Here is a 15619-nt window from a genome sequence, read left to right as displayed (position 1 = left end):
ACTTTTCCCTAAGCATGGAATACAGTCTTCTCCTCTCTGTCTCTAGCTATGGGAATCCTAGGCCTTTTCAAGATCCAACTCCTCACCACATCTCCTCCTGAAGCTTGCCTTTGCTTCTCCCGTAGAAGGGGCTGCAGCCTTCAGAAAATCTCTCTCACACTCACCATCTAAAGAGCTCCTTTGAAAGGCTCTTTCAAATCATGTATTTGTTGACTCGGTTTTCACGTATAAATACCTTCTTTTCCTAAATAAACTGTACACTTTTGAGGCCAGGAAATACACAGATGGTGAGTGCTTTATCCATGTTTGTTGATTGATTTCCGGCCCCTGCAACACTTCAGACCACATTCATGTAATTAAAACAGCTCAGAACTTGGCTTTAATGCTATACAGTATAACCCAGAATCAAAACTCCCATGAGCAGTTAGTAAGGATGTGAATTGGATACAGCCCTTTGGACAGAAATTTGTCTGTATCTATCAAAATTTTAAATGTATACATTTTGACCTAGCCATTCCACTTAGAGTGATGTGTCCTAAAGAAATATTCACAGAAGTGTGTAAAGATATAAATGAGTGGGGATGTTTGCAGCATTCCTTATGATCATAAACAAAAATGGAAAATAACATAAATGTCCAAAAATAAGAGATTAAACAAATTGCTCTACCAACAAACAACAAAATACTAGGTAATCTTTAAGAAGACTAGGTCCAGGGACTTCCCTGGTGATCCAATGGTAAAGAATCCACTTTACAATGCAGAGGACACAGGTTTGATCCCTGGTCAGGGAACTAAGATCCCACATGCTGCAGGGCAGCTAAGCCCGTGCACCACAACTACCGAGCTCGCACGTCTCAACTAGAGAGCCTGCGTGCCGCAAACTACAGAGCGCACGCACTCTGGAGCCCGCGCGCCACAACTACAGAGAGAAAACCCCCAAGCCACAACTAGAGAGAAGTCGTGCACCACAACGAAGAGCCCGGGAGACTTAACGAAAGATCCTGAGTGCTGCAACTAAGACCTGACACAGCCAAAAAGAAATAAAATAACTAAATAAAATTAAAAAAAAAAAAAAGAATACTAGGTCCAAATACACTGACATGGAAAGATGTTCGGGATACATTGTAAATTGTTCAAAGCAAATTGCAGAACATTATAAAGTATGACATTTTAAAAAATATGCATTTAAATGTATGGATATGCATAGAAAAAGTGTCTAGTTCCCACTAATTACCAACAGGCGGTATCCCTAGGAGTAGGATTGGAGAAGGGGAAACGTTTCATTTTTACTTAGTGCATTTCCATATCGCTTTCAGGAGTTTTTCCCAATAACCTTGCATTACTTTTATAATTGTTTAAATGAAGATTTATCCCTCAAAAACAGCAAAAAATAAATAAATAAATAAACACGAAGCTATGTTACATCCCTGAGAAGAGGTTAGTTACCAACATGCCCATTTGATTATGGAGTAATTGGGACTTAGACTCGAGCACAGGGCCCGGGCAGGCTGTCCTGTGGCTTTGCCTCATTAGCTTTTCTGACCGTGCTTTTCTCTTCGGAATGCCTACAAGATGTTCAATTAGTCATAGCAGTTGAGCCCAGTGGGTAATAAAATGGACAAAGGAGCAGGGAGCGTGCTGGCCCAGACCAGGCCAAAAGCCAAACAAAGTCCACCTCTCCAGACCCTTGATAGCCACAAAGCCCCACCAACCCAACTGCCCCTGAGGAACCCTTTCTGACCTCTGACCTCTCATCCCCCAAACCATATTTGACTTCTTTCCAGCTTTCACAGTTTAGCCCTAAATTATATTGTCATGTTTTAGACTTTCCTCATGAGAACATAAGGGGCAAGCAGGATGACATTTTAGGATCAATGAGGAAATGCTGGCCTTTTCCCCATCCTGTTCCTCCATTATCTAGTAGTGGGAAAGTTTGAATAGTATTTTCTTTATCTTAAAGCTTCACAACAGACTTGACTAAGTTGGAGCATTTGTGCTCGCAGACTCAGAAGTCTCCAGCCCAGTGTCATCAAAAGGGTACTGGAATACCTGGGCCCACAGGAAGGGACCACTTTCAGATGCCAAGTGACCTGAAACAGCCTCTAGGCTCCAGAGAGCTTACCTTTCCTGACCCTGGAGGATTAAGTCTTGGGTGAGAAAGAGCAAATTCCACAAGCAGGAAAGATGAGGACAAACAGACCCACCCCAGTTGCCCAGGCCATACTATGGCCCAGAGAAAGCTTGGACCGTTTATGCCCTTGTGCAACTTCACAGCCATTTCCTGGACTTTGAAATGAATTTTTTACATGGACAAAACAAAGTGAAGAACATAAATAAAGCAAACTCCAAATTAAAGAACCAAGCTCCCAGGGTAACCAACTGCAGAGCCAAGATTCACTGACGGTCTGCATTCAGCTTCATCTTGTCTTTGGGAATTTGGGATGAACTGGGATAAAAACAAATATTTTCAATTACACCCCCCCAGAAAGAAATCCAATTCAGCAATGAATAGCTTTATTCAGTTACTGGGGGAGAGAGGTTGAGAGGGAGAGAAGAGCATTGATTGCTTGGGTTGCTTTTTATTCCTCTTAGAAATAATGTCTTGAATCATTCAAATGCCAAATATTTTTAAAATGTATTTGCAGACGAGCCGCCAGCCTCTTCCCCGTGAAGAAGTAAATCAAATCCACCAGGACTGCAAACGCATGGGGCTTCTGATTGGCAGGGGTGGCACTTTTTCTCAGGTAACAAGAAGGCTGGCCTTTACCTATCACTTTAGGTAGGCATCTCCCTGAGGTCCCAGTGCTGGCCCATTTTCTTCACCCTTATGCTGGGGGACCCAGTTCCGCTTCCTCTAGGCTTAGCGCTCACACGTTTTCAAAAGAAAGGGACAGTGAAGCCCTCGGGCCACTAGAGGGCGCTGTGTGAAATGGTTTGGTTACCGCGGCTCGGCAGGGAATAAACACAGAGGACAGTCTAAGGAGGCAGAAAAAGCAGCACAGACAAAGCAGAGGACTTACACGACAGGTCATAATAGTGTCATAACAGTCATGCGTACCCAGTTTGTCTCACGTGTGAATTAGTTCTAACCTCTGAAACTCAGTCCTAGTCTTTTTTAACTCAGCCCTGGGCTCTGACTCTGTGACCCGCAAGCCGGCTAAGCCTTAGTGGCCGCTGTGGCCAGGAGCAACGTCATGGTGCTGGCAGCCTGGCCAGGTCCCTAATGCAGAACTCAAAATCAGCCACTCCCAGTGCCCTTCACTCTCAGGCTGGCAGAGGCAGAGGACAAGCTCTCCCCGCCCCCTTCCTGGGAAAGCCAAGTACAAGCCCCACGGTCGGGACCCTGGTGTGGCCCTGCCATGGGCATGGGCTGCTACTGTAAAGTGATCTGCTCCTCCATCCGTCACAACAGCAGGACCCTCTCCAGGGATTCGCTCCGGGGCCGAGATTTAAGATGTAGGGTCACTCCTACTCATCCCCTACTTTGTTCTTGGCCTTCGGCATCCTTCTCTACCGTTTTAAATATGCGTCATTCTTCCTAGTTTCCCTCCTTCACTGCTGCCTCTCACTTGATTTCAGCGAACACCCTAGCCTGGTGCTTCACAGAGAAAATGGAAGCTATTAGGCAAGACCCCTATAGAAGCTCATCTGTCCCCCGAGGCTTTTCCCACCTCCTTTCCTAAAGGTTAGAGAATGAGATGTCTCTCCGTGCTCTTGACCTCCACTTAGGGAAACAGGTCTGTGTTCTCTTGTTTCTGCAGTTTATTTCAACTTCCCCTCAGCCTGTGAACAAACAGACTGAAAGCTCTTCCAGCCCAAACCAAACCATAGCAAACAAAACCAGAATGAGCGCTTTTGCTGGGAAATGCTGAGTTTTTTCTAGTCCTGGTCCCAGATATTTTTCTATATGAATCAGACAGAGTTAAGTTAATGATTCAAAATCCTAAGACGGGCTACTTATAAAGACAGAAAACAATTCATTGTTTACTTGCTTAGCTAGTCCTTAGCCGTCCGGCACACACTTGAGTCCTCAGCAGCCACTGCTTGGCTGGATACTAGAGCTACAATGAGGAATAAGAGCTGTCCCTCCCTCCATGGAACTGGCAGAGGAGAAAGACTTAAACAGAAAATGATAATACAGTCTAGTAAGCTTGCCGATAACCATACGAACGGATAGTATACACTGTTCTAAATGCTTTTCATATGTTGACTCATTTAATGCTCTCAACACACCTATGAAATAAGTACTCTTATCCTTATTTTACAGATGAAGAAAAAGAGGCACAGAGAGGCTAGGTAAATTGCCCAAGTCACACAGTTAGTAAGTGGCAGAACCAGGATCCAAATTCAGGCAGTCTGATTTCTGAATCTGTCCTCGGAGGAGAGTAAACCCGAGGGGACGAGACTGGAGGCCGGGAGTCCAGGTGGAGGCTAATGATGCTGTCTGAACTTGACCAGCAGCCATAGGGATAGAGGAGACATCCAGAGAGCAATGTGGCAGTGAAATGCCCAGGACTTGGGTATAAAGGGATGAGTGCTGCTTTGAACTTGCTCTCCTTCTATCTATAGACAAGTCTGTAGCTCAGAGGAAAGAATCGAGGTGAGGATCACGATTTGGGGGTCATCAGCATAGAAGTGGGGAGAGGAGGAAATCTCCTGGGAAGGGAGTCTAGATGCGAAATGCAGAGGGATGAGGATAGACACCTGGGTCGCGTCAACTTTTAAAGGGCAGGTGGAATAAGAGGTACCCAGATGGAGACACAAAATGGGTGGAGAGCTGTGAGGAGAGCTAGGAGGGTGTGGAGTCATGGGAGCCAGAGTGTGGGGAGGTTCTGGAAGGGGGAGTGACAGAAGTGCCAAATGCAGGAGAAGGCCAGAAAGGATGAGGACTGGAACGTGCCCGTCGGATTCCCCAGGGTGGGGTCAGAAGGTTGATGGGACACAAACCAGGCTGCAATGAGTTGAGATGTGAATAGAGGGAAGGCAGAGTGGAAAATAATGGCCAATAGCATCAACCAGTCCTTTTATTTTTATAAGTTTGATGAAAGGAAGGATAGTATTTGTATGGTAGCTGGAAGAGACCAGGAGGGTCAACACATATTTATCTGTGATTTTATGTGTGGTTTGGATTTAGATTATGAGAGCTGTAAGCCTGCTTGTTTTTTTTGTTTTGTTTTTTGTTTTTGTTTGTTTGTTTGTTTTTGCGGTACTTGGGCCTCTCACTGTTGTGGCCTCTCCCGTTGCGGAGCACAGGCTCCGGACGCGCAGGCTCAGCGGCCATGGCTCACGGGCCCAGCCGCTCCGCAGCATGTGGGATCTTCCCGGACCAGGGCACGAACCCATGTCCCCTACATCGGCAGGCAGACTCTCAACCACTGCGCCACTGGGGAAGCCCAAAGCCTGCTTGTTTATAGGCTGAGGGGAAGTTGAGGAGAAGGTGAAGATGCAAGAGAATGCAGGGATATTTCCTGGAGGGAAGGTGATGGGAGAAGCAAGGGCCAAATGCACAGGTAGAAAATTTGGAGCTGTGTCGTAGATGGTTTGTTCCTTGAACCTTCAGCCTAGGATATAAGAATGCACGTGGGAGCAAGCAAGTTTATAGAAAGGTCTTGCTTGACAGTGTCTGAGGAGCATTAGGCAAGACTGTCTATGAAACAGAGTGAGGGGTGTAGGAACTGAGAGGGGAAAGTGAGAGGAATGGAAATTAGAATGGCAAAGGCGAGAGGACCTGAACATTTAGGACACCAGCAGAAGTAGGACCCTGCATTCCTTGTGGTGTCTGTCCACCAGCGGTGTGATTTTCTTTCCCACTTCTCAGCTCTCTATGTTGGAGCAAAACAGTTCTATTAGAGCTTTGATGGGACCTGGGACTTTGCTGTGTGTGTGCAGCAGTGGAAGGGTAGGAAGGCAAGCAGAGTGAGGGGGCAGGTGAGAGAGGGGTTCATGTCCTCAAGCCTGTGCTCCAAGCTGGGTAGGAACAGGAGGACGAGATCTGAGTGGGGTGACGGACCTGAAGATCATGGAGGGAGGAGGAGACTGAAGTTTTCATGGGAAGGGCAGATGCAGCGGGAATCAGAAATGGAAGAACCCCTAGTGAAGAGGGGCCCGTGGTGCTGGCCTGGGGTGTGAGTGGGCACAGATGAAGGTTCCTGGCGTCGTGGCGATCAAGAAACTGAGACGCTAGTTTGTTGGGCTGCACACAGGGCCACAGAAGGCAACCTCGGTGATGGCAGAAACGGAGGGTAGATAGAGGCCTAAGACCTCAGTGGAGGTGGTGGAAGGACCAGGAGGTCAGCAGGTGACAAAAAGGAAAAGGGGCCGAGCGGATGGTACCAGAATTTTTGAGACTAGAGGATGAATGGCCTGGATACAGCACTGGAGAGGGAGGAGACGAACCCTTGAGGGAAATATAAGGAATGTCATGAAAACAAGGTGTTCGATTCTTAATCTAATGCATTTCCTTGAAGTCGTAGTTGATTCTATGATGATCCGTTGCTCTATTTTCCTTTATCTCCTCAGACATTCCGCATCGCACCCTCGATGTGCATCACTAAACCAGAGGTTGATTTTGCAGTGGAAGTATTCCGTTCTGCCTTCATCCAACACATGGAGAGCCAAGACAAATAATTTTTTGAAAATAAAGAACCACAAGCCTCAAGAACTTCCCACTTATGTTCAAGGGTTAATTCGAGAAATTTCAGAACCACTGGTATAAGTTGTAAATGGTTGACTGCCTACCAGCCATATTTGTTAATGGAGCTCCTGTTACCTTGAGGAAGCCATCCCTCAGGAAGGGATCTGTATCCCTAGCTCAGAGAATAAATCCTAATTAGTCTAGATTAGTTATGCTAATTTTATTCTCCTTTGCGGTGAATGTTCACACCTGATATGTGACATGATTCCTGCAGGAAAATCTTTTGGTGGAGGTGCCTTCAAGAAAAGATTTCTTCATCCTCTTCTCTTCATCTCCCGAAGAGATGTGTTCGTCTTGCATTGAAGCATCAGATGTCAGGATAGGACTGCTCCAACCACCGTCAGCCACTTTGCGGCCCTGAGGACAGAGCTTATTTGCTGAGGTTGGAAGGTGGAGCGAAGCTGAGTCCTTGGTGATGTCAAAGGGCCACTGATTTAACCAATCCTGGAGCCCCCTTACCTTGGGGCTTCTTGTTAGAAAATAAGTTCAATGCATTGCACAAGCCTTTTTCATTTAAGTTTTCTCTTATTGCAGCCATAAGCATCCTGGGAAATTATGCAGAAAATACCCCACATAGATAACTGTCCTCTCCTCTAACTCCCCTAAAATGTCTATCAGAGCCTCCTTTGTTTCCACTGCCATCATCCCACCCTGGACTAAATTCTCGTTACTCCTATTATAATAGTCTCCAAGACCAGAAGTTCCCCAACTTTATAGTCATTAGAATGCACATTCATAGTGCTTCTTTCCCATATGTATGCACTATTTGTCTTAAAATTGACTTAATATTTTTCCTTAATCTGACTTTTTTTACTTAGATGTATTTGATAGTAATGTTTCTATCATTATAATAGATGAGAAATCAGTACTACTTGTCACAACTGGAAAGTGCTCATAAAATAGAGTGAACACAAAACGATGTAATTCAGGTCTAGCAAAATACAGTTTCTTGAAGACGTTCTCAGCCTGAGGCTTGTTCTCTCTTTGTTCAAAAGGGAATTTAGGGGGAAAATAAGAGCTTACAGAGTGTTTGAGGGGTGTAAAAAGATACTGGCAAGCTGAGTCCCTCTCCTTAACACAAACAGAAGATCCACAGAACTGAATGGCAAGTAACTTTCTCAGCATGTAATTTGATGTTTATTTAAGCTGTGTCCCAGTTTGAAGCCACTTCCTAATGATTTACCCCTGAGGTGTCTGTTTCGCTAAGATAACCTACACCTCACTGCCAGATTTGTCTCCCTCGGGCATTGACTTAAACATGTCCTTCTCTTGCACAAAACCTTCCGGTGGCCCCCCATTACCCCCCAGATAAGATCAAAACCCCTATAAGAAGGAGCTTAATGCCCTCTAGTATCCAATATCCAAATAGAGCAAACACTTTAGAAATGCTCTGTCTGGGCGCAGTGGAAAGATGATTGTATTACAAGCCAAATAACCTGAATTCTAAATTCAGTTCTCCCATTTATTTGCTACAGATGACCTTGGGCAAGACTTTTAATCTCTTTTTAACCTCATTTTGTTCCCAGGCAGATCAGTACTTGCCCTTCCTTCCTCCTGGGTTGTACTGGGAATCAAGTAGTCTAACAGATGGAAAAGTGCTTAAAAACTAGAGAACTATGAAAATAGCAATTTTTTCCTTTCAAGCCACATTTCCCTTCTTTCCTTCACTACAGAGTCTCCCAAGAGCAGCCTTTGTGCTCCTGTATGCTTCCTTGCTTCCCGTTCATGCCTCAACAACTAAGACCCCATTCTGGCCTCTCGTTCCTTGACAAGTGCCTTCTCAAAAGGCCACCAGTGACTTCCTTACGGCCAAAACTTAACGTTTCCTTTGAATGTGCTTTCTCAACAACTGCTCCTTCTTGAGTTGATTCCCTCGGCTTCTGCAACGTGGTCCTTTTATCTCAGATGGCACCTTCTTAGTCTCCCCTGGCAACTCTTCCACGACAGGGTTCTGTCCTGGGCCATCTCTTCCTCCATGCTAGACCCTCTCCCTATGGGCAACCTCATCCACTTAGGAGATTTCCCCTATCTCGACTATACCAATGACTTGCAAATATTCATCTTCAGTCTCAACGTTTTTGCTGAACCCCAACTCCAAGGTTCTAACTGTCTGGACACCTTCATTTGGATGTCACAAGGACACTTCAAATTCAACATTTCTAACACAAAACACACTAAATTTCTCTCCTACCATGAATTTCTTCTTGATTAATGAGGCTTTTCTCTCAGGCTCATCATTTAGGGCATTATTTTTCTCCAAGTTATCTTTTTGCCTCTCATATGACAAAGTCTCATAAATACTTTCTCCAACATAATTTTTCCAATATGGCTCATTTATACCAAAACTGCCTTAATTTGTGCCGTCATCTTCTTTCCTGAACTATTTCAACCACCTCCTAACTGGTATTCTGGACGCCTTCGCAATCCATTCTCTACACTAATTCCAAAGCCAGTTAATTAAAGGATAAGTATGATCCCATCTCTCATCTTTTGAAAGCTTTGAGGGCTCCCTATTACTCATGGAACAAAGTCCAAATTCCAACTATTATGGCATTCAAGACCCTTCACAACTTGTCCCCAGACCAAGTTTTCATGTTTTACTCCCTTTGTTCCTTTCATGTCATGTATATTGGTTCTTAGCTCCTATAATTCACTCTACCTGTACGTTCTTCTGCTCTTCTTTGTGAGTGAAAATTATGGGATCAGGGAGATTGGACAAGAAAGGCAACACTTCTTTGTTATTCTTCAAGGCCTTCCCATTTTCAGTATTTCTTTCCTTTCAAGATAAAGAAAAAGGGGGAGGGATTTCCCTGGTGGCTCAGTGCCTAAGACTCCACACTCCCAGTGCAGGGGGCCCAGGTTCGATCCCTGGTCAGGGAACTAGATCCCACATGCATGCTGCAACTAAGAGTTCACATACCATAACTAAGGAACCCGCTGGCCACAACTAAGGAGCACATGTGCCACAACTAAGGAGTATGCCTGCTGCAACTAAGACTCGGTGTAACCAAATAAATTTTAAAAAAGAAAAAGGGGGAAACATTGAAAATAATGTTTATAATAACCGTTTAGAAATTTAATAAAATATGAAGGGAAAACAACAAAATATAAATTTAAAATAAAAACAAATAAAGGTTTCATGCTTAGGCCAAGATCCCTGCCAGGACACCCTGTCCTGGAGGAAGGACGCTGAGGGATTTAATTGTTCAGATAAATTCATAGGACATATTCCTTGTGGCTTCCTGAGTCCTACAGGATCTTGTATACATCTAGGAGTACACCCTGTTAGTCTCCCACCTCCTGGAATCTTTGTAGATTAAAAGCCAGCAATGGAATTCTGAAATGTAGCCAGGTCCTAGGTCTCATTTCTTGACTATGAAGTTTGTATAACTCTATCTAAGTGCTTTGACCAGGATAAACTGCTCCTCTTTCTTGAAGAGCATTTGGGGATTTAAAATGTGTAAGCCATCGGAGGTATGGAGCAGAAAGGGCAAACATTGTGGCCTTGGAGCATGTATTCATTTCTTTCACTAGTTTATAAACATGATGGATTCCTACTTCTTTCCATCTGGAACCATGGGTAGGAGTTTAGCACCACCATTTCTTGCCCTTCCATTTTCTGCTCTACCCACAGGAGATGGGATGTAAGCCAGCTTACATAAGACAAGAAGCCCACATGCTTGCCAAGCTCTTTATTTCCTTTCTTGTTGAAACTGCCTGAAGTGAAGATAATGAACACTCAGCTCACGTAAACTTTTTCCACACAAGGAACATATTGACAGTTAATCATGTGATGAGAATATAATATTAAAATGTTAGCAACTGTTTAAAAACCCTTGACATGACAATCCACTCAGGAGGGAGTAATTAAAAAAAGAAAACATCAAACTTTGATTATACCATTAATAATAATAATTATAAAGAGATGTAAAATAACACTGATAAATTGGTAATACAGTAATAAGCTATGCTCTTATTTGTGTTTTAAAGCTCCATCTTTTACATCAGTGTAGTTTTTAACTTTCCAGTAATTCAAAGTAACCTCAAAAGGTATCTCTAAACTATGGGAGGACTTGATCCTTCTTCCACCTTTAAATCCCACTTAAATCTCAACAACATTGTCCACTTCATCATCACTTAATTCCAGAGCATCACAGTCACGTTTCAAAGGTAGGTTTGAAGACTCTGGTCAGTGCAGCAGCAGATTGCTCGGGTTAATTAAAGCTGAAGCCTCATTTCCAGCTGAGGCACAAACAGTAAAAATAGTGCAGCTTTGACCATTAAAAACAGGAATACTAGAACAAAACACCACAAAGTATCTCAACAAAAACAAAAGGGCGACCTAACTTAGCAAGAGTGAAGACACAGAACCAAAGGCTCAATTATGTCAATACCTTTAGGTTTAGTTCAGATAAAGGTAGGTCAGCTTGGTCTGACTGGTGACAGACGTAAGGAGTGTTGGCAGAACCAGCAGTGCTAGTAATCCAGGATGGAGAACTTAGAGGGACATCAAAAACACAATTTAATCAAGAACTGGCTGGGGGGAGGGGGTCATTGCAGACAGCAACTAATGAAAACACAACATGCGACAGAGGGAGCCTGCACAATCTCTCCACCTGATTTGTTTTGGGCAAATTAACCTCTCTGAGCTGAAGCTTCCTTGGGTCCAAAAAAGAGGATAATATAATCCCATGGATCCCTTGGGAGGATTTAAATAAGCAAATACACTGACAGCTGCTCAATTAATATTAACTCTTTCCTTAGTGTCACTTTCCTTTTGAACTAAGAACTTCCTTAGTTGCGCTTGGCTCTCACCATCTTGGGATAATGTTGATTCCTGGAGATACATCTTATCTCCTAACCAAACTCTAAACTCCTGGCAAGGTGACCTTGTCTTCTCCATCCTCATATACATCAGGCCTAACACAGTGTCCCTCACTGAAAGGCAAAGACTAACTCCTGATGGTGCTGTATGCATTTTACCCATAGGTGGTACAGTGCCACCAACAGCTTAAGGCAGCAATTACGCATCTGAAGTAAACAGTTAGCCATTTGGGAACTGAGATTGGAAATGACTCTATGTTTGCAGCCGGGTGGTTGACAGGGTCTTGGTGCTCTGGCCAGGTGTCAGGCCTGAGCCTCTGAGGTGGGAGAGCTGAGTTCAGGACATTGGTCCACCAAACACCTCCCAGCCCCATGTAATATCAAACAGCGAAAGCTCTCCCAGAGATCTTCATCGCTCCACTCAACGACCAGCAAGCTACAGTGCTGGACACCCCATGCCAAACAACTACCAAGACAGGAACACAGCCCCACCCATTAGCAGAGAGGCTGCCTAAAATCATAATAAGTCCACAGACACCCCAATACACACCACCAGACATGGTCTGCCCACCAGAAAGACAAGATCCAGCCTCAACCACCAGAACACAGGCACCAGTCCCCTCCACCAGGAAGCCTACACAACCCACTGAACCAACCTTACCCACTGGGGGCAGACACCAAAAACAACAGGAACTACAAACCCGCAGCCTGCGAAATGGAGAGCCCAAACAGAGTAACTTAAGCAAAATGAGAAGACAGAGAGAAACACACAGCAGATGAAGGAGCAAGGTAAAAACCCACCAGACCAAACAAATGAAGAGGAAATAGGCAGTCTACCTGAAAAAGAATTCAGAGTAATGATAGTAAAGATGATCCAAAATCTTGGAAATAGAATGAAGAAAATACAAGAAACGTTTAACACGGACTTAGAAGAACTAAAGAGCAAACAAACAATGATGAACAACACTATAAATGAAATTAAAAATTCTCTAGAAGGAATCAAGGGCAGAATAACTGAGGCAGAAGAACAGATAAGTGACCTGGAAGATAAACTAGTGGAAATAACTACCGCAGAGCAGAATAAAGAAAAAAGAATAAAAGGACTTGAGGACAATCTCAGAGACCTCTGGGACAACATTAAACACACCAACATTCAAATTATAGGGGTCCCAGAAGAAGAAGAGAAAAAGAAAGGGACTGAGAAAATATTTGAAGAGAATATACTTGAAAACCTTCCTAATATGCGTAAGGAAATAGTCAATCAAGTCCAGGGCGCACAGAGAGTCCCATACAGGATAAATCCAAAGAGAGACACGCCAAGACACATGTTAATAAAACTATCAAAAGTTAAAAACAAACAAAAAATATTAAAAGCAGCAAGGGAAAAGCAACAAATAACATACAAGGGAATCCCCATAAGGTTAACAGCTGATCTTTCAGCAGAAACTCTGCAAGCCAGAAGGGAGTGGCAAAACCTATTTAAAGTGATGAAAAGGAAAAACCTACAACCAAGATTACTCTACCAAGCAAGGATCTCATTCATATTTGACGGAGAAATTAAAAGCTTTACAGATAAGCAAAAGCTAAGAGAATTCAGCACCACCAAACCAGCTCTACAACAAATGCTAAAGGAACTTCTCCAGGCAGGAAACATAAGAGAAGGAAAAGACTTACAATAACAAACCCAAAACAATTAAGAAAATGGTCATAGGAACATACATATCGATAACTACCTTAAATGTAAATGGATTAAATGCTCCAACCAAAAGACGTAGACTGGCTAAATGGATACAAAAACAAGACCCGTACGTATGCTGTCTACAAGAGACCCACTTCAGACCTAGGGACACATACAGTCTAAAAATGAGGGGATGGAAAAAGATATTCCATGCAAATGGAAATCAAAAGAAATCTGGAGTAGCAATTCTCATATCAGACAAAATAGACTTTAAAATAAAGACTATTACAAGAGACAAAGAAGGACACTACATAATGCTCAAGGGATCAATCAAAAAGAACATATAACAATTGTAAATATTTATGCACCTAATATAGGAGCACCTTAATACATAAGGCAAATGCTAACAGCCATAAAAGGGGAAATTGACAGTAACACAATCATAGTAGGGGACTTTAACACCTCACTTTCACCAATTGACAGATCATCCAAAATGAAAATAAATAAGGAAACACAAGCTTTAAATGATATTTTAAACAAGATGGACTTAATTGATATTTATAGGATATTCCATCCAAAAACAGTAGATTACACTTACTTCTCAAGTGCTCATAGAACATTCCCAGGATAGATCATACCTTGGGTCACAAATGAAGCCTCAGTAAATTTAAGAAAATTGAAATTGTATCAAGTATCTTTTCTGACCACGATGCTATGAGACTAGACATCAATCACAGGAAAAAATCTGTAAAAAATACAAACACATGGAGGCTAAACAATACACTACTAAATAACCAAGAGATCACTGAAGAAGTTAAACAGGAAATCAAAAAATACCGAGAAACAAATGGCAATGAAAACACGATAACCCAAAACCTATGGGATGCAGCAAAAGCAGTTCTAAGAGGGAAGTTTATAACAATACAGTCCTACCTCAAGAAAGAAGAAACATCTCAGATAAACAACATAATCTTACACCTAAAGCAATTAGAGAAAGAACAACAGAAAAACCCCAAAGTTAGCAGAAGGAAAGAAATCATAAATATCAGGTCAGAAATAAATGAAAAAGAAATGAAGGAAACGATAGAAAAGATCAATAAAACTAAAAGTTGGTTCTTTGAGAAGATAAACAAAATTGATAAACCATTAGCCAGACTCATCAAGAAAAAAAGGGAGAAGACTCAAATCAATAGAATTAGAAATGAAAAAGGAGAAGTAACAACTGACACTGCAGAAATACAAAGGATCATAAGAGATTACTACAAGCAACTATATGCCAATAAAATGGACAACCTGGAAGAAATGGACAAATTCTTAGAAAGCACAAACTCCTGAGACTGAACCAGGAAGAAATAGAAAATACACACAGACAAATCACAAGCACTAAAATTGAGACTGTGATTAAAAATCTTCCAACAAACAAAAGCCCAGGACCAGATGGATCCACAGGTGAATTCCATCAAACATTTAGAAGAGAGCTAACACCTATCTTTCTCAAAATCTTCCAAAATATAGCAGAGGGAGGAACCTTCCTAAACTCAGTCTATGAGGCCACCATCACCCTGATACCAAAACCAGACAAAGATGTCACAAAAAAAGAAAACTACAGGCCAATATCATTGATGAACATAGATGCAAAAATCCTCAACATAATACTAGCAAACAGAATCCAACAGCACAATAAAAGGATCATACACCATGATCAAGTGGGGTTTATTCCAGGAATACAAGGATTCTTCAATATATGCAAATCAATCAATGTGATATACCATATTAACAAACTGAAGGGGAAAAAACATAAGATCATCTCAGTAGATGCAGAAAAATCATTCAACAAAATCAATACCCATTATGATAAAAACCCTCCAGAAAGTAGGCATAGAGGGAACTTACCTCAACATAATAAAGGTCATATATGACAAACCCACAGCCAACATCATTCTCAATGGTGAAAAACTGAAACCATTTCCTCTAAGATCAGGAACAAGACAAGGTTGTCCACTCTCACCACTATTATTCAACATAGTTTTGGAAGTTTTAGCCACAGCAGTCAGAAAAGAAAAAGAAATAAATGGAATCCAAATCAGAAGAGAAGAAGTAAAACTCTCACTGTTTGCAGATGACATGATACTATACATACATAATCCCAAAGGTGCTACCAGAAAACTACTGGAGTTAATCAATGAATTTGGTAAAGCAGCAGGATATAAAATTATTCCACAGAAGTCTCTTGCATTCCTATACACTAATGATGAAAAATCTCAAAGAGAAATTAAGGAAACACTCTCATTTACCACTGCAACAAAAAGAATAAAATACCTAGGAATAAACCTACCTAAGGAGACAGAAGACCTGTATGCAGAAAACTATAAGACACTGATGAAAGAAATTAAAGGTGATACAAACAGATGGAGAGATTTACC

The 15619-nt window shown here is 42.4% G+C and overlaps 1 protein-coding gene across 3 annotated transcripts in view; it reads left to right on the top strand.

Moving 5' to 3' along the window:
- AGXT2 (alanine--glyoxylate aminotransferase 2) overlaps nucleotides 1–6825 on the top strand; it is a 35586-nt gene extending 28761 nt beyond the window's left edge. For all 3 annotated transcript variants that reach the window (XM_089908755.1, XM_089908756.1, XM_022599507.2), the window contains 2 exons: nucleotides 2646–2744; nucleotides 6520–6825. In XM_089908755.1, coding sequence (XP_089764881.1) covers nucleotides 2646–2744; nucleotides 6520–6627 — 207 coding nt within the window. In that variant the 3' untranslated portion in view covers nucleotides 6628–6825. The remainder of the gene's footprint in view (nucleotides 1–2645; nucleotides 2745–6519) is intronic.
- The last annotated feature ends 8794 nt before the right edge of the window (nucleotides 6826–15619 follow it).

The sequence above is a fragment of the Delphinapterus leucas genome, chromosome 3, assembly GCF_059928025.1.
Source record: "Delphinapterus leucas isolate spDelLeu-1000000601 "Yukka" chromosome 3, BTC_Dleu_Yukka2, whole genome shotgun sequence".
Taxonomy (NCBI): domain Eukaryota; kingdom Metazoa; phylum Chordata; class Mammalia; order Artiodactyla; family Monodontidae; genus Delphinapterus; species Delphinapterus leucas.
Note: the sequence above shows the minus strand (reverse complement) of the source record. Positions and strands in the feature narration are given on the sequence as shown.